Raw genomic sequence first — 19,825 nt, 5'->3', positions numbered from 1 at the left:
ATTTTTATACCTTCTCTTAAACCATGAATAGCTTCCCTGAACAGCATTTCCGAGTAAGTATTGAACAACGTTTTATCGTGAATTCTTGTGAGGTTTCGTTGTCTAGTCGTACAGTTGCCCTTTGCTGTAAGTATAAATTTTTAATTAGGCGTAAATCTTTGTCATCAATACTAGATTCTTTCAGTATCTAAAATAATTTTTGATGTTGCACCTTGTCAAATGCTTTTTCAAAGTCTATAAAGCATGCCTAGACTTCGCAATTTACGTCTCGAGCTCTTTGTATCAATACTTGTATGGAAAATAGAGTCTCTCGCGTTCTCAGTCCGCTTCTAAACCCAAACTGAACACTGCTAATGTTTTCTTCAAGTTTTCTATATATATATGCGAGAGTGAATAACAGAAATAAGGATTTTGAGTGCATGGCTCATTAACCTTATAATTCTGTAATCAGAGCTTCTGGTGGCATTTGCCTTTTTAAGGAGAGGGATGAAGGTGGAAACTAGCCAATCTGTAGGAAATTCTGTAGTTTCATAGATTTTGTTCAGTAGACTCGTTAGGAGTTTGAGTTGGTTGTTTTCAAATAGTTTCAATATTTCAGCTTGTATGTTATCAGGTCCAGGTGCGTTGTTGGTTTTTAGTCTTTTTATTGCATATGTTACTTCACTGAGCGTTATTTCTGGTCCTGAACATCCAGAAACACTGACTTCTGTCTCTTGCTCTTCCTTAAATAATTCTTCCATGTATTGCTTCCATCTCTCAAGTATTCTCTCATTTTCGTAGAGCAGATTGTTGTGCTCATCTAGTATTAAGTTATGACTTCGTGATCCATTTCCTCCCATTAAGTTTTTGATCTTTTTATGTAGGTTAAAAGTGTCATGCTTGTGTTCTATGGATTATATTTCTATTCTTTGTTTATTTCTTTTTACCTTTCCTCATTCTTATTTCTGCGTTTTCTTCGTTCTTCCATTAGCTCTAATATTTCTTGTCTCATCCATTGCTGTTTCTTTATATTGTTTTCTGGTTTAAGTTTATTATCTACCACTGAATTACAGATATTTTTGATTTTATTATACATATCATCCACTCTTATGTTTTCTTGATTAATATCTGAGATTACCATGCAGTTTATTTTGTTGTTGATCTTCTCTTTGACTTCTTCTCTTATGGTTTTATCTTTCAACTTCTGGATGTCCGGACGTTTTTGTGCTTTTCTTTTATGGACTTTTTTCATATGGAGTTTGAAACGTTCTAGTAAAAGATTATGGTCTGATGGAACATCTGCTCCTGAATATGTTTTTGCGAATTTTACGGAATTCTGAAATTGTTTGTTGATGATGATGTAGTCAATCTGGTTTCTAATCATTTTTTTTGAACAGTCAGCTGGAGATTTCCAGGTGTAGAGTCTTCGAGGTGGTAATTGGAAAAAGGTTTTCATTATTGCACTATCCGTTTCCTGACAGAACTGAACAAGGCGGCCTCCTCTATCATTTCGCGTTCCTAGTCCAAAGTGTCCCACAGTATTGCCAACACCTCCTTTGCCTACTTTGGCGTTGAAATCTCCTAGCAGGATATTCACTACTTGTTTTTTGGTATGTTTTAGGGATTCTTTCAATTGCTCATAGAATATTTCTATTTCCTGCTCTGAGTTTTCCGAAGTTGGAGCATATGCTTGAATAATATTCACGTTAACTGGTTTAGCATTAATTTTGAGTACTGCAACTCTATCTGATATTCCTATAAAACTAAGTACACATTTGTTAACTTCTTTATTTACTATTATAGCCACTCCGTTTTTGTTTCTTGTTGTAGTATCTCCACAGTAGTATATTGTGTGGTTTTCTATTTCGCACTGGCCTAAATTGGGCCATCTAACTTTACTGTATCCAAGTATGTCAATGTTGAGTCTTCGCATTTCTTTAATTACGTTATTCACTTTTCCGGCCTGGAATAAACTTCGTATATTCCATGTACCAACATTCTTGTCATGCTTAAATCTAAATATTTGTGGCAACCGGGGGATTCTTAGCACCCTCTCCCAACTTAAGGGGTGCCAGAGACTAAGGGCCGTTTCTATATTGACTTGATCCATTGTGATTCTACTAGGGAAAGTTAATTGGGCTGGTTTCCCGTTGCCTTCCCCAATGATTTTTCTTTCGTGTGAGATTTACTCTTTGGTAATGGATATGTGAAAGGATTTATTTGTTTTTTTGGTAGGGATCTTGGGTTGGGGACATGACTTCCCCCGGCACGGGTTGGGGGAGAGCCATGGCTCGCGTGGGCAGGGTTGCATACCTGAAGTAGATCTATCTCATACCGGGATCGTACAAGAGTATCTACCCGCTACCACGTAGGGCTCACTATAACTATCTAACAACTGCTTTTAATACATTTGGTGATAATATATAATCTAGGAAATTATTTTTTTTTATTCGAAATGTTGGCATTTTTTATACGAATTAAAAAAAACACAATGTCGTTTTAAAAAATCACCGGAGCTTTGTTTATAAACATTAGGAAATTTAAAAAGCATCATTTGAAAAATTAAATGTTCAAGTTTTAACAAAAACATTTTAAAAGGATTAAAAAATGAGGCGTCCATGATGCGCCAACAATGAAGGGTTTAAAAGCGAAGCGATTTGCACCCTTCCGATTTTACTATTTCAAAAACTGAATTCATAACTCAAAATTTATAAAAGTCGCAATATCTTCGGTTTTAATCGACGAACCTTTTTTTTAACTGCCTAAGTTTAAAGCTTTATAAGAATATATGTAATTACATACAATAATATTTTTTTTAACAGGGGTGACAAATATACCACAGTTGAATTTATGGCAAGAAACACACAACCCACTATTTGGTATTACGAATAATCCTTACAATTCTACAAGAAATGTGGGAGGTTCTTCAGGTGGAGAAGCCAGTCTGTTGGCTGCGGGTGGTATACCTTTAAGCATTGGTAAGTATTAGTAGACTTGAAGTATTAATAGATTTATTTTATTTTTGTTACTAATATACCTACATATTAAAAAAATAGCATGTAATAATTATTATATTAGTAATTTTTAGTGATCATAATTTTAATTTTCATTTTTTCTTATCAATTCCGAAATAATCTAAAAATATTTGTTTGCATGTTATTCTCATGTACCTCTTCGTGACACTGCACTCATATTAAGGACACTTTATTGTCTTTTGCCGGTTCCTAACCAGTTTTGATTTGGTGAGTGGGTTCTTTACAAGCAGAATAGCAGCTTGGCTATCTGTATAAATGGTTCTCTTTGATTTGGAGTCTCCATTTAGGATTTCATCAATGCAGGGCACCAAAGCAAAAACTTCAGCCTCGAACACGGTTTTAAATTGATCTAGACTGTAAAATTTGTTATAATTACATGTTTGCACAGACTCCTGATCCAGTACCATAGGCATGTAGTGAGAGAGGTTGCACAAGATAGCAAAGCTGTCTTTTTCCACCAAAGTACTGAACCATATGTAACTGTTGGTCTTATTACTGATGTGTATAACCAACAGATTACCTTTGGTTCTAGCCCCCCAGGTTTTACCTACAGCTGGTCTGCAGTTCTAGAAGAGTCGCGTAGCTCTGTCGGTTGTTAATAATATGAGTGTTCCAATTGAGTTTGGAATCCAAGATTACCTCTAGATACTTGACTTCATTGGTTCCTGACCCTGGCTAATTCACTTTCTAAAATTTTCCAGAGTTTTGAAACCAATACGAAACACAAAAGAGACCGATAATCCCCTGCATTTTGTTGATCAAGAAACCGTTCAGAACAGCTAAACCGTTTTTACATTTCACCCATATAAGTCCATAATAAGTCCATATCAAAATCCACAAGGAAACTAAGTTCCTGTAGCTGGCTGTATACCATGTATCACAAAAATTTTTATTTAAAAATCCTTTATAAAAGGTATATAATTCAAACATCCTATCGGGCTACATCACAGAACGTTTTCGGAATTAATAGTGTTTACTAGATTAGTACTGTTTACTACTTAATAGTTTTAATAAGTGTTTACTAGATGTACTACTACTACTACTAGATGTTTTGAGCCACTAAATACTTGGGTAAAAACCACAGCCACCTAAAGCTTACAAGCCGTGAAATAAAAATGGCAACGCCGCATCAGCTGTTAGAAGTAGTCCGACTGTAAAGAGCCCAACAAAATAATAAATAAAAGAGGAACATCATAATATTCGCTATAAAGTTAGAATTAAGTAAAAAAATCGTACAAAATAGTCTGATAAGGTATATATATATATATATATATATATATATATATATATATATATATATATATATATATATCACATCTATTAAAACTGCAAAACATTGAATACAATGAGGTGTAATATTAATAGAATTTAAAAGTAATACAAGTGCATTCAGCTTATATATTGTGACTGATTATATATGGTAAGAGCAAAAATAATTGTTGGTAGAGAATATTTTGCCCTACTTGCTGTTAGTAACAGTAACTGATTTTTCATAAAAGCCAGAACTCCCTTCATTTTATCTACATCCGTATTTTCTATCACTCTGTCAATTTCACTACATATTTTGGTTATTTTAAAATTATTGTCAATAGGACTTTCAAAAAAAAGAATACCTGGACAGCAGATTTTCTAGTTGTGACCACCGAGATAACTTACAGTCAAATGGTAAAATACATTTAAAATCATGAGGTGACAGTTAGATGTCCTTCACATAAACAGATACAAGTAATTCCTTCGTAATGTTAATGTTTGAAATAACTTTTATACACTCATCACTGTACTGATTGTCAATATTTAATAAATAAAAACAAATCCTTTCTCCTACAACTTTTATTTGCCAGTTTTTTAACTCAACCCTCTCACTAACACTTTGTAAAAGTTCCTTGAAATCCACGATAAGGTCTTTGTTTTCGAGTTCTTTTATATTATTTTCTTCCCGGAGACTTATTTCTGCTCGTCTAGATTCAGGATTTTTTCTTGTTGGTGGTTTTGGGTTAGATAAATATGACGGTTGGTTTTCAAAAATCTTTGGTATCGCATTCTCTTTCAACTTGGGAAAAACCAAATTTCGTTGAAGAACCGTACCATTTTTATCAATGAATGACTCACTTTCAATAATATCCGTTGCATCAAAATGTTTTTTACATACTACCGAACTAGAAGTTACTGTGAAATCTTCACTGTTAATAGATCTAACCCACTGAGTACGAAGGTGATCGTTTTTGGGAAAAGAGAATGTACTTTGGGCCTTTTCATACTTTAAAGTAGTTGCATAATTTGATTTGCAATTTGGTACACTGCAGTGTCGGCATCTGTAATTAAAAAAATATGTTAGAATATCATATTACTACTCCCTGTACCAATAAATTAACATCGACTTGGGGTTTGTAATTACTAAAGCAGTGTCTGAATTTGTGAATTTAACAGTTTGTACGTATTATTTGTCTGAATAATATATATCTAATTATTTTTAATGCTTCATACAATTATTACAATATACGTAAAAAATACATACCTTTTTTTTAATCGAATAATTCACCAATAATACAAGAAATACAAACAAAATTAGCATAATCTCTCCAAGTAAACACAGGGCTATCGGACTACCTCCAACGTTGCCAATTTTCTCACTTCACGGCTTGTAACCTTTAGGTGGCTGTGGTAAAAACCCGTTAAATATTGTTAAATTGAATTTGAGTTACAATATTTGATCTTATATACTAGGATGTTTAAGTTACAACAGGACTTGATTAGATGGCAACGTAAAACTCCAATGGAGGTTGCTAGTCCTGAGACAAAGTGTCTACGAGGACTTGTTGATAGGAACTAGTAAGGCATTTTAGTGTTCTATTGTCCCTTATTATACCTGTACCGAAAACACCTCTAGTTTTTAACTCATTTAGTAGATGCATGGATGAGAAGAAGTTATAAAAAAAGGTGGAATCTCGTTTTTGGCCAGCGTAATTGTAGCACATCTGCATAAGACAAAACAACCGACGAACCAAGACCCAAGTTTTTGTATGAGGCTGGTATTTGCACTGAGTTGCCTTGATACGGTGTAAACCATACAATATAACCTAGACGGAGAGTACCCATCCAACGCTTATAACCCCAACAAATGGGTTTGTTTCATATAAATTGTTTCTTAGGGTGCCTTCCAAAATATAGTACCATAGCTTCATCTACGCTATGTTCTTGTTCTAAAGGAGCGTGATTTAAAAATGTTTTATTCAATTCATCATTTAATGGCCGTATTTTAGCAAACTTGTCTGTTTTGTCCAAACTATTATTATCACACACCTGAGGAATTTTCATTATACGGGAAAATCTATCTCTCGATAGAGCTCCAGCGACTTTTTCATTCTGAATATTATCACGTTTTTCCCAATACATATATCTTTTTGGTAACACCACGTAGCCACCCAAAATAAGCACACCCACAAAACACCTAATTTCATTATCTGTAACATTACTAGTCAAGTTTTTTTGTGCCGCGTATATATTTGTATATGTTGTTATCATATTGAACACGTTGTCGAAAAAAATAGCCGGAAGAGCTGTACTGGCATGCGATTTTGTTTAGGTTCTATTTCTGGTCTGCAGTAAACATCTTTAGGATGCTAGTACAGATCACCTATAAGCCATTGTGCAGATCCTAGTTTTTCGAGAATAATCGAACGTTTTGTTTCTTCTTTGCGTAGTGTGGCAAGAGGTACGTCGTATTCGTCGGAATCTGACTCTTCTGCACTCTGATCTTGATTGTCGAAAATAACCTTCACGTCATTTCTCAGCTGGCGTCCTGGTAAATGGTGTATCGTTGTGACCTCCTCGTCTCCTGAATCGCAATCTGTTATATTATCATTTTCATTGTCTAGAGGAAAAATACTTATACCATCAGGAGGCGTTGGAATCTCATCTGTCTCAAGTTCTGCAATTAACTCATGCAATTTTAACGGGTTCCTAAAAAAATAACCATTTTGTAGTTCTTATTACTACTGTCCTTTTAAAAGAACAAAACAAAAATGGCCGTTCACAAGAAAGTAACAGAAAACTCAAAGCAATATTTCCACTATAATTACACGTAAATAAAGCAATGACTAGCAAATCATGTAAAACGCACACATTTGATTTGTAATTAAAAAAAACTTACCTCCAATTAGCAACATCCGTGTTTAATTAAAAAACAAAACAATGCTATGCCGGTACGTAAACAAACTTTTAAAGCGAGCAACTGATGAAATATCTTGATCGATATGTTTGACAATAAACCCCACAGGCGCCATCTATCAACGGTAAGTTTAAGTTATCAATTTAAGGGAAATAGATCGATTGCCTTTTAAAAGGGCAGTAGTAGTATGTTGGTTAATGTATTTCGGTTAAATTATTATAATGTAGAATAGATCTTTTTTTTGTTGTTTTATGTATGAATTTCAATAATCTGATTGGCAAATATCCTTGTTAGCAGTTTAAGAGTTGTGTAGAGCAAGGTGATTGTACGATAATTCGTAGGATTTTTACTATTTCCTTTTTTGATCATTCTGCATAATTTGAAGTTCGAGTATTTGAAGTACAATTTCGAGTTTTCGCAGACTAAATACCATTATTATGAAATTTTTAACATATTTCAACTTATCTTTTTCTTTAAGGTACTGATATAGGGGGCTCAGTCAGGATTCCTGCATTTATGTGTGGCGTTTTCGGTCACAAACCTACTTCTCATTTAATTTCAACAGCTGGTAAGTACCGTTTTTTTTTTAGAATATTTATCTGAACTTTAACTATTTACATTTGCATAATTGTATGTCTTAATTTTGACATTCAAATTTATCTTTTTATCTTGAACAATTTTAGATTTTTAGATTGCTTAATTTTATTCAGATACATAATAAAAATATGTAGAAATTCTTTTGACGTACTTATTAATGATTACATTTTTTTTTAAATCTCTACGACAAGTAGACTGAGTACATTGTTACGATCTGATAAGATTTGTATTTTACTATTTATTATAGATCAAGGTTATGGTTATCTAAATAGCGCGTATTTATGATTTATATATTGATAAAAATGATTAGAGGAATCAAAAATTGAGCAGAAATACAAATATGATGTTTAAAATGCAGTCAAACGAAACAAAACCAATCTAAACAAACCAAGGACCAAAACAAGGTTGAGATATCTCACCAACACTTTTTAATATATATCGACAGCATCATCAGAGAGTGTGATAAAATAGTACGGATATGCATGCAAATCAGAGGAAGAATATCAAACTTAAAGAAGGACAAACATATGAAACAAGACAGAATTAATGTTGGTAATCTGCGCATTGAAACCATTGCGAGAGAGTATAGGAGACAAATGGATGAGGAAATAGAGAGCGCGGAAGCGGGAGAAAGTGTGGAGGAATTGTGGACAAAATGTAGAAACATAATAACTATTCGTCGACTTCAAGGCCGCATACGACAGTATCAAGAGAACAGTACTATACCAATCAATGCGTGAGTTTGGTATACCAGAAAAACTTGTCCTATTAACGAGAATGACAATGTCTAATTTAGAAGCGAGCGTTAGGATACAGGGAGAAAATTCTTGATCCTTTGAGATGAAGGATGAACTCAGACAAGGGGATACCTTGGCTTGCCTCCTATTTAACATTGCCTTGGAAAAGGCAGTCCGAGACATACGAATTAGAGTCGGCGGTACTATTTACAATAGATCGATTGACAAAATAGGGCGTAGCAAGCGAGATGTTGAGCAATATTTCATAGAATTGGAAACGGCGTCGAAACAGGTCGGTCTAGTCATCTACGAAGTCAAAACCAAGTACATGTTGGTTATTAAGGATCCTACAGCAAATGAGGAACGGAACAGCTTCACATACGTGTTGACAGCTTCACATACATTGGCTCGCTAGTGACTACTACCAATAAAACAAGCGAAGAAATTAAAAGACGAATAAACCTTACAAATAGGACATACTATGGAATCCAAAAACAATTCCACTCAAGAAATATTCTAAGAAAAACTAAAATTATTACATACAAAACACTGCTGAGGCCGGTCCTCACATACGGGACGGAATCATGGACTCTAACGCCAGAAGGATGAAAGACTTCTGGGAATATTCGAGCGTAAGATACTCCACAAAATATTTGGAACTATAAACGATCAAGGGCAGTGGCGCAAATGATTTAATTTCGAATTGTACCTCTTTATACTCTTTAATGAACCAAATGTCGTAACGGTCATTAAAACATAGCGACTTAGATGGACCAGGCACATAATACGAATGTCTGACAACATGATTGCTAAAAAGCTAACGACAGGAACAGCTATAGGAAGAAAAAAAAAACATTTTTAAGTTCGAAGCTGTTTTGACCATATACGCTGTTGTACCAGAAAGCGTGAGTAAGACTTGACATGAAAATGGTTCTTACAAGTTCTTGGTATTGCTTCATTTATAAATCTGGATGTGTTACTGTTTGTACTGCCCAGCTCCTTGGAGCATATTAAATATCCTGTGGTTGGAATTTTTTTCTCAAGAGCTCCGATAATTAAACTTACTACATATTTTTCACAAGTATCCGTTGTTTTGTTTACTGTAAATCAAATATAGTAGCTGTCAATTAGTTTTTTATTTATTCCTTAAACAGTTTATTTAAAAATTTATTTAATGGTAGGTATGGTAGGTATGTTAGATTGTACCATGGCTGTACGTAAATCGAGATTAAACCTTATTTGTTCGCTATACTCAGAAGTTGATGCCAAGGATTCTGTAATGGTGGATTTTTTCTATTTAATTTTATGTTTTTTAGACACTCTTGGTGCATAAATGTTATTACGTGTTGTATTTTTTGCTGTGAGTGAAGATTAGGTCTGCGCTATAATCAAGGGATAGAATTTGGGACTTTTATGGAGTCAAAATTACTATCCCAAGTATAATAGCTTGATGACAATATTACTTCCGCTGAAACTGTTGTCGTAAACTTAGTTCATAATGTGTCAATTTAGACAATAATAGTTTAGTTCTCATTGCTTATTCATAAAGTGAAAAATTGGTCAATTGCATAAACTATAAAGATTATTTTATTGAAAATACAAATTTCAGGTACAATGTACAAAGATTGCGATCCTGATCGAACCCTCGTCGTAATTTCTCCAATGGCTCGAAAGACAGACGATCTGATCCCAATATTAAAAGTTTTATTTGGAAAAAGTGTCGATAAATTAAAATTGGATGTACATGTCGAAGTAAAAACGTTGAATATTTGCTATATACAAAATCCTAAAGACTTTTCAGTCAGTCCTATAAGAGATGAAATGAAGTTCACCTTAAATCGGTATGAATTTAAAGCAAAACAGCTATTGATCTTTGAGAAATTCAAAATTTACTAAATTAGGAAAATTCTGGTTTATATTTGTATCATAACCATAAAAAATTAAGAATAGTTTGTAATTTAAAACACGCAATTAATATAGTCGAATCAATGAATGCCTGTAAATTTTTAAAATATTAATATGTAATTCAGTATAATATCGAGTCTTCAAGAAAAATCGTAATTAGAGGTCCGTATGTGCTTAATATTACACAGCTACACATTTTATATTTTCTGTTCTTTTTTACTAATTTTCACCCATTATCAAACCTAATTAAATCTTAATCGGTATTTTGGTGTTACTGTTTGAGTTAGAAAATTCAGTATCTACTGTGATAAGGTTTAAACTAAAAAACTATATTAAATTTTAAATTATTTTCAATACCCATTGCTATGATGGCGTCATAACAACATTGGGGTGAATTCGTCCGTTTCTTTAATTTGTTAATCCAGCGGTATATTTCATATATGTCTCTTAGTAGTAGTACTCTTACTAGTTTTTATGATAGAGGACATTAAAATTCCAAAAACCTAGGAATAAGTTTCAGTCAGCGAAGTTTATTTGTAGAGAAATTCGGTTTAGTTCAAAATTTAATTAGTTTTCATTATGCAGGAAAGACGTAAAACCTCGTTTTGTGTTATTCAGATGGTTTCGAGTGAAAGAAAATTCCAAATATATTTTGCATTATCATTTACATTTTCAAATTGTTGCATTGTTTCTAAAATCTTGAGATAGTTAACTTCATAATAATTACTTACAAAAAAGTAAAAACTTCGAATGTATTGTTATGCAGCTCCATCTAACAGTATACTTACTTCATGAACGGACGAGTAAAGCCAGGTCACCTCCGTCTGACTTCTGGAGTGCATACTTAGTTCTCGGGAAGAACCGCGTTGAGAATTTATTACTCGACGTTTCGGCACCCATTTTGGAGCCATTATCAAGACTGATACGGTTCGGTTCGAGTTCGGGGTCTCAATCTGCCTACTCCCCTCACTCGAGACGTACCAGTATCGTGTTCTATATTGCAAGAACTGTCTCTCGGCACTGAGGATTCAATCTGCCTACTCCTCAGTGTCGAGTGACAACCGGTCTTACCCTCTGTGGCTGCTTTTATACTCGCTGTATGCGCGGGAACGGTATGCGCTGACGTGGCCTGAGCGGTGTGGGCGGGAGGTCGCTGAAGCAGGGGTCGCCATGTTGCCGGCAATCGTTTCGCGTCATCGCGTGTGTTCAAGCTGTTAGGCCGTTTTTCGATTTCAATAGCTTCACGAATGATTCTCGATTTTAAGGAGCGGATGGGAGCGATGGTTTTTGCTTTTTCAAAATCTATTTTGTGGCCTGTTTGAATATGATGTTGGGCTAGGGCTGAAGTAGTATCGGAATGTTTGACAGATATAGAATGTTCGTAAATACGGTTATGGATTCGTCGGTTTGTCTGTCCGATGTATGTACGTGGGCAACTGGAACAGGGTATCTCGTAGACACCATGGTCTTCATTAGGGATTTGGTCTTTTACGGATCTAACGAGATTGGACAGCTTGGAGTGAGTAGTGAAGATGGTTTTGATATTTAGAGGAAGAAGAGTTCTACAAATGTTAAACAAACGTGACAGTGACAAGAGAAAACAAACATCATAAATTCATTATGAAAATTATGAACGAGAAATGATCTAACCTTATTAAGTAATAGCTTTAAATGTTATTTCTTTGTTATTTTCAGAGTAACTCAATTTTGTTATTAAAAATTTACTCCGAACTTTTCCAATTCTATAGTGCCGTAAAAGCCATCTTACACACACACACACACACATTATATATATATATATATATATATATATATATATATATATATATATATATATATATATATATAAATATATATATATATATATATATATATATATATATATATATATATATATATATACCGATCACGACATTGTTTTATTGACCATACAACACAATGGCGATAGCTGTGACATGTTACACGTTTCCACCTCTATATTCATTTTACAGTAGGTACGAATTGTCGTAATAGTCACATTGACATTAAAAATTTCAAACGAAGTTCTGAAAGAATAAACAAATAATTAATAAAATGCCTATTACGTTGTATACCGTCCAAGAAAAAGTGCAACTTGTAACATGGTACTTTCATGGTCATTCGATACGCGAAGTAATTGATTTATTTATTGTTACCTTCGAAAATAAACCCTCACCAAGTGTTACAACAGCTAAAAATACCATTAAACATTTTCAAACTTCGGGATGTGTAAATAGTTGTTTAGAGTGTCATGAAGGTAATGAACTACGTGTTAGACCTGTCGATGAGGAGCGTCAAAACAAGGATATTGATATTTGTGCTTTTGTGGAAGCTAGTGAACCCTGAATAGTGTACAAATTGCTAGGGAAGTTAACGTGAATGCTCGAATTGTCCAGCGAGTTCTCAAAAGGAATGGGTATCACTGTTTTAAGATACAACCAACACAAGAACTGTTTCCGGAAGATAACTTTAGGCGGATGGAGTTTTGTGAATGTATATTAGATAAACAGAATGAAAATGTACACTTTTTAAAAAATATTTTATTTTCTGAAGAATATTCATTTTCATTACATAAAAAACACAATCTATCCGTTGCAAGGTATTATTCTCGGAAAAACAAGCACCTCAGTGTTGCAGTGCGAACACAGCATCCGCAAAAGTTAAATGTTTACTTTTGCTACTAAGTACACGTGGTACAATTAAATGGCCCGCTAGATCCTGTCACTTAGCGCCTAACGATTTCTTTTTTTGGGGTTTTCTCAAAGAAAACATTTAAGCATCAGTTTGAAAGGACCACAAACTAGTCGAATTAGATCAAAAATACTTCAATTCTCTGCAAGCATTACACCAGCCCTACTCCAAAATATGAGGAGAAATCTGTATGACAGATTTGGTTACTGTTTAGCACAAGGAGGTGGAATATTTGAGCCCTTAATTCATTAATCTGATTTCCAAATTTTTATTTTTTGTTAGGTACATTTTACGAAGTTTGTAGGTTCTTAATTAGGTAGTATTTTTTATGTTTAAGTTTGGAAGAATTTTATTGTTTTTTTTTTTAATTTGATATACAGCAAACGTCGTTTATATTAATGTGCAAAAGTGACCTATTTTCGCCTACTGTAATTGGACCTAACCAACCGCCGAAACGATCGGAAGCTCGACATTTATTCAGTGGCGTATCAGTGAGGTGTTGTATGCTATTCAGACGGATTTGGTCTCACCATTTATCTAACATAGATACTCTAATGTTTCTCATTCAAACAGTAACATTTACTATATAGAAATTTTTCAGGCACTATTAACATTATAATGCATACGTTGGCTGAACAATAGTATCCGATGTAACGTTAAGGTAGTGGGTTCTTATTTTGTTTTACTAAGAGGTGACAAGTTTTTTTACTAGCTGAAAAACAAACTAAAAAATAGACATAATCGTTTGTTGTAGGCATAATTGTGATGTAGCTAGTTATATAGTGTTAAAATTAAAACCTATAAAGTACTATTAACCACAGATATAAACATACCAATGAATGATCATGGACTGTATGATTTGACGATCGGTTTCTTCTAATGATACATCGTTTTTTCGGGAATATAGGATATTTTCTGAAATTACTTCTTTCTTAAGGCCCGTTTTCACACTACGTCTTATTGTACGTTTTGTGTATCATATAAAACGTACGATAAAATGTACGTTTTGTCCAGTGTATACACACTACGTTTTTCCTTCCGTTTTCTACCTCATTTCTAATTCAGAGTCTTGAGTTGTGTGAAGTTTGTTTAGTGTTTTTTTTATTATGGAGGAAACACGGCTGCTTTCTTTTATTTTTTCAACTATAAAGATACTACGACTGAGGAAAAAGGGGATGAAGAGGGAAAAGACAACATGGTCAAGAGAGTGGGCTTCTAAAAAGAAGGCAGTATTCCCACGTCTCGTTACTAAAAGAGGCGAACCAGATGACTGGCGCAATTATTTGCGAATGGACACCTGAGCCTATTGTCAATTGCTAGAGTTGGTAACACCATACATATTGAAATAAGACACCTCATGAGAAAAGCCATTACACCCCATGAAAGACTCACAGCAACTCTCAGATATCTTACAATAGGACGCAGCGTCAAGGACTTGGAGTTCACAATCACAATATCCAAACCAGCGTTAAGCCAAATAATTCCTGAAACCTGTAATGCAACCTACTTGGTTTTAAAACATAACTACTTAAAAACTTTTATACAATTCAATAAATTCCCTGAGAAAATCGTGGGTGCATTACCGCAAATCTGACATTATTAGGCTTTTTTTGGGAAAAATGAAACGAACTGCAGTGGAACTAGTCGTCAAATAAGTCAAGATCGGACGACTTGTCTGAACATGTATTTTCACGTAACGTTTTATCCTATCAGTTCTCGCAAAACTATGCTTCTCCCATCATTTCTACGATCTGACCTTGGATTTCATTTCGATTCGACAAGACGTACGTTTTGCTGTTTACATGCCACGTTTTATTTTATAGGATTTGTCCTATCCAACAAAACGTACAATAAGACGTAGCGTGAAAACCGGCCCTTAAGGCCGGTGTGTTGAGACATGTGTTGAGTGCTCAAAACTTACATCGGTCAAACTGGTAGAACCTTTAACAACGTATAGCAGAACACAAAAGGGGTTTCAATAATAGAAAAACAGATTCTACTTCCGTACTTCATCTTCTAGATCATAATCATTCTTTTAACGATTAATTTCAAATTCTTCACATCCAAAATAAAGGCCTTAAGCTATCTTTATTAGAATCTATGGAAATCAACAAATTAAAAAATACAGATATAATTCTGAATGACCAACTTGAGAAAAACAGTTCTCTCCTCCAAAGTTGTCATGCCAAAGTTATCCTTTTTTGTAACAACCCCATCGTTCAATGTCCATTCCAGAATTTTGTCCTTCTAAATTTTAGATGTGTTTCAATTGCAGTTTCTAATAATATTGTATTATGTCTTTCTATCATGTTCCAGCATATTTTTGTGCTATTTTTGACCTGAATAAATCTTCTTTCTCATATTTTAACAAAGAAGGTTTATTCGGATCAAAAAAAGCAACAAAAGAAATGATCCTCAGTCCATAGTTCACTGCTGAATAAGGCTTCATCTAAAAACTTCCATTCAGGTCTATCTTGCGCAGTTGCAATCCAGTACATATCCTCTTTATGTCGTCATTCCCGGTTTAATTGATCATCAGTTTAGTAAAGGAAAAAAACTGAAAAAATCTTATGCAGGTTTTTGAAGGATTTGGTCTCACCATTTATCTAACATAGATACTCTAATGTTTCTCATTCAAACAGTAACATTTACTATATAGAAATTTTTCAGGCACTATTAACATTATAATGCATACGTTGGCTGAACAATAGTATCCGATGTAACGTTAAGGTAGTGGGTTCTTATTTTGTTTTACTAAGAGGTGACAAGTTTTTTTACTAGCTGAAAAACAAACTAAAAAATAGACATAATCGTTTGTTGTAGGCATAATTGTGATGTAGCTAGTTATATAGTGTTAAAATTAAAACCTATAAAGTACTATTAACCACAGATATAAACATACCAATGAATGATCATGGACTGTATGATTTGACGATCGGTTTCTTCTAATGATACATCGTTTTTTCGGGAATATAGGATATTTTCTGAAATTACTTCTTTCTTAAGGCCCGTTTTCACACTACGTCTTATTGTACGTTTTGTGTATCATATAAAACGTACGATAAAATGTACGTTTTGTCCAGTGTATACACACTACGTTTTTCCTTCCGTTTTCTACCTCATTTCTAATTCAGAGTCTTGAGTTGTGTGAAGTTTGTTTAGTGTTTTTTTTATTATGGAGGAAACACGGCTGCTTTCTTTTATTTTTTCAACTATAAAGATACTACGACTGAGGAAAAAGGGGATGAAGAGGGAAAAGACAACATGGTCAAGAGAGTGGGCTTCTAAAAAGAAGGCAGTATTCCCACGTCTCGTTACTAAAAGAGGCGAACCAGATGACTGGCGCAATTATTTGCGAATGGACACCTGAGCCTATTGTCAATTGCTAGAGTTGGTAACACCATACATATTGAAATAAGACACCTCATGAGAAAAGCCATTACACCCCATGAAAGACTCACAGCAACTCTCAGATATCTTACAATAGGACGCAGCGTCAAGGACTTGGAGTTCACAATCACAATATCCAAACCAGCGTTAAGCCAAATAATTCCTGAAACCTGTAATGCAACCTACTTGGTTTTAAAACATAACTACTTAAAAACTTTTATACAATTCAATAAATTCCCTGAGAAAATCGTGGGTGCATTACCGCAAATCTGACATTATTAGGCTTTTTTTGGGAAAAATGAAACGAACTGCAGTGGAACTAGTCGTCAAATAAGTCAAGATCGGACGACTTGTCTGAACATGTATTTTCACGTAACGTTTTATCCTATCAGTTCTCGCAAAACTATGCTTCTCCCATCATTTCTACGATCTGACCTTGGATTTCATTTCGATTCGACAAGACGTACGTTTTGCTGTTTACATGCCACGTTTTATTTTATAGGATTTGTCCTATCCAACAAAACGTACAATAAGACGTAGCGTGAAAACCGGCCCTTAAGGCCGGTGTGTTGAGACATGTGTTGAGTGCTCAAAACTTACATCGGTCAAACTGGTAGAACCTTTAACAACGTATAGCAGAACACAAAAGGGGTTTCAATAATAGAAAAACAGATTCTACTTCCGTACTTCATCTTCTAGATCATAATCATTCTTTTAACGATTAATTTCAAATTCTTCACATCCAAAATAAAGGCCTTAAGCTATCTTTATTAGAATCTATGGAAATCAACAAATTAAAAAATACAGATATAATTCTGAATGACCAACTTGAGAAAAACAGTTCTCTCCTCCAAAGTTGTCATGCCAAAGTTATCCTTTTTTGTAACAACCCCATCGTTCAATGTCCATTCCAGAATTTTGTCCTTCTAAATTTTAGATGTGTTTCAATTGCAGTTTCTAATAATATTGTATTATGTCTTTCTATCATGTTCCAGCATATTTTTGTGCTATTTTTGACCTGAATAAATCTTCTTTCTCATATTTTAACAAAGAAGGTTTATTCGGATCAAAAAAAGCAACAAAAGAAATGATCCTCAGTCCATAGTTCACTGCTGAATAAGGCTTCATCTAAAAACTTCCATTCAGGTCTATCTTGCGCAGTTGCAATCCAGTACATATCCTCTTTATGTCGTCATTCCCGGTTTAATTGATCATCAGTTTAGTAAAGGAAAAAAACTGAAAAAATCTTATGCAGGTTTTTGAAGGATGATCACGTTTTTACCTCGTTTGGACTCTTCAACGATGGGGTTTGTTAAGTGAAACGTCAATCTGCGTATGTTGCTGATCTCCTCTGGCCACGTGGTGGCTACAAAGCAGTAATGTCTGAAGGATTTCCTACATTTGTGGGTGCCGGTTGGACCAAACCCGCTACTAATTACAAGTTCCATTGGAAAAACGGTCCTTTTCAGATTGTCGGCCTTTTGTTTTTTCGGTGTAAACGCGTGGAGGATACCTGTGGCTATGTTCTCACCTAGGATCAGGTATCTTTATGCAAAGAGATTGGGAAACCTCAGAAAACCAATCTCCCCCTGTCCGATGATGTCTCCGGTTTTTGAATGTCCGAAACCGTCCGGTTTTTAAAGGTTCTAAAACGTATATGACGGATAGCTGATGATAAACCCTTGAAGACGATTTTGCTTTGTTTTTTTTTAACAATCATAAAAAGTGAAAAAAATTATTTCTTACTCGTACCTATAACACGTTTTTTATATATTTTAGAGAAAAATGGTTCAAATAAAAGTTGTAGATCTTAAAAAATTCTCCAATTTTCGAGAAACAATTGATCGAGATAATTGCAAAAAACCCTGATTTTTGCAATTATCTCGATCAATTGTTTCTCGAAAATTGGAGAATTTGGAATTGGAGAGAAAAACCCTGATTTTTGCAACAATTTATAAATGTTAATAATTGTGTTTTTTGAATAATGACATTTAATATAACTACTTGAAATTATGGCAATTGATGAGTAATTGAAGTGTGCTAAATGTCAGCTAGATCGACCAAATAGTTTGTAAGTTATTCCTGCACTTGTCCAAACAGTGACTCTAGAGGTATGTAGCAGATTCGATTCTTTGAGGCTTCAATTTTAAGATATATTAAAAAATATCAACATTTTATCAAAATTGTTATTAAAAAAACCGACTAAAAAAGGGCTGACTTTTTAACTTATAAACATTTCTATGTAATAACTTTGATATTTTTTATGCCACGCGTTTGTAACTAGGCTCACTGAGAATATGGTGAAAAAACACAATCTTTAAAACAAAAAGAACCTTCTGTGACTAATAGGAACAAAGATCAATAGAACAATGTCTTTCTTAAAAATCATATTTTTAGTGTTTATTAACATTAAGATGAAATTTGAACAGATTATAAACGAAGATCTACATTTTATGATGAATTTTATAGATGCCGTATACCGAGAAGAAGTAAAAAAGTAACCCGTTAAACTGGTACTCGTAAAATATAGTCTTTTGGAGCTCTGTTTTTTTTAGAATGGAACTTCAAATTAGAGCGCGGTGAAAAATTTACCATATTTTTATATATTGCAAATATATAAAAATATAATTTTAAATTGCGGTAGCTCGATAAAACAATAAGAACTGTGCTCTTTTCATATCCCGGAAAAATCGGAAAATCCCGGAAAAATCAATTAGTTGAATGTTTTCATAAAAAAGTTTCATTTACTATTATTACTATTATTTCGTAAGAAATATTTTAATTTTATTCATTAATGTGTATTATTTATATAAATATATAATAATAATTATTAATTCTTCTTGTAAAGTACAAAAAGATTCGTTTTAAAATTTATTTTCAGGGAGTGTAAAAACTAAGTTGTTTCATATTTTAATTTAAATAAACACATTTGAAATATTAATTTATAATTAATCTATATCAGGGCTCCCCAAACTTATTCGTACTGTGACGCCCTTGGGAATTTGCTATTTTTTTGCGACGCCCCTTTAATCCAACCCCCAATAACACTTACCAATTTTAGCACTAGCCTAGTACAGGTTATAGTTATAACAAAAACACTATTCGAATATTTATATTTTTTGTTAGAAATTACAAACGAAATCAAAACATAGGCACAAAAATGAAAAGGGATATTTATTTATGTAACTGGCTGGGTAATGTGAGGGATGTGCTTGTTTTTTTGAGCACAGCTTATAAAACCGGGACTTTAGTTTGGAAATTGCCACTCTCATTTCTTTTTCCAAATTTATGTTTGATCTGTACTT

The 19,825-nt window shown here is 33.8% G+C and overlaps 1 protein-coding gene across 3 annotated transcripts in view; it reads left to right on the top strand.

Annotated features, from left to right (window-relative positions):
* LOC140445676 (fatty-acid amide hydrolase 2-A-like) overlaps window positions 1-19,825 on the top strand; it is a 61,607-nt gene that overhangs the window by 16,394 nt on the left and 25,388 nt on the right. For 2 of the 3 annotated variants that reach the window (XM_072537917.1, XM_072537916.1), the window contains exons 4-5: window positions 2,802-2,957; window positions 7,661-7,750. In XM_072537917.1, coding sequence (XP_072394018.1) covers window positions 2,802-2,957; window positions 7,661-7,750 — 246 coding nt within the window. Of the gene's footprint in view, window positions 1-2,801; window positions 2,958-7,660; window positions 7,751-10,125; window positions 10,358-19,825 lie in introns of all 3 variants that reach the window. The other variant, XM_072537918.1, reaches the window with a different exon arrangement.

This window comes from Diabrotica undecimpunctata, chromosome 7 (genome assembly GCF_040954645.1).
Source record: "Diabrotica undecimpunctata isolate CICGRU chromosome 7, icDiaUnde3, whole genome shotgun sequence".
NCBI classification, from domain to species: domain Eukaryota; kingdom Metazoa; phylum Arthropoda; class Insecta; order Coleoptera; family Chrysomelidae; genus Diabrotica; species Diabrotica undecimpunctata.
This window is presented reverse-complemented; position numbering and strand designations above follow the sequence as displayed.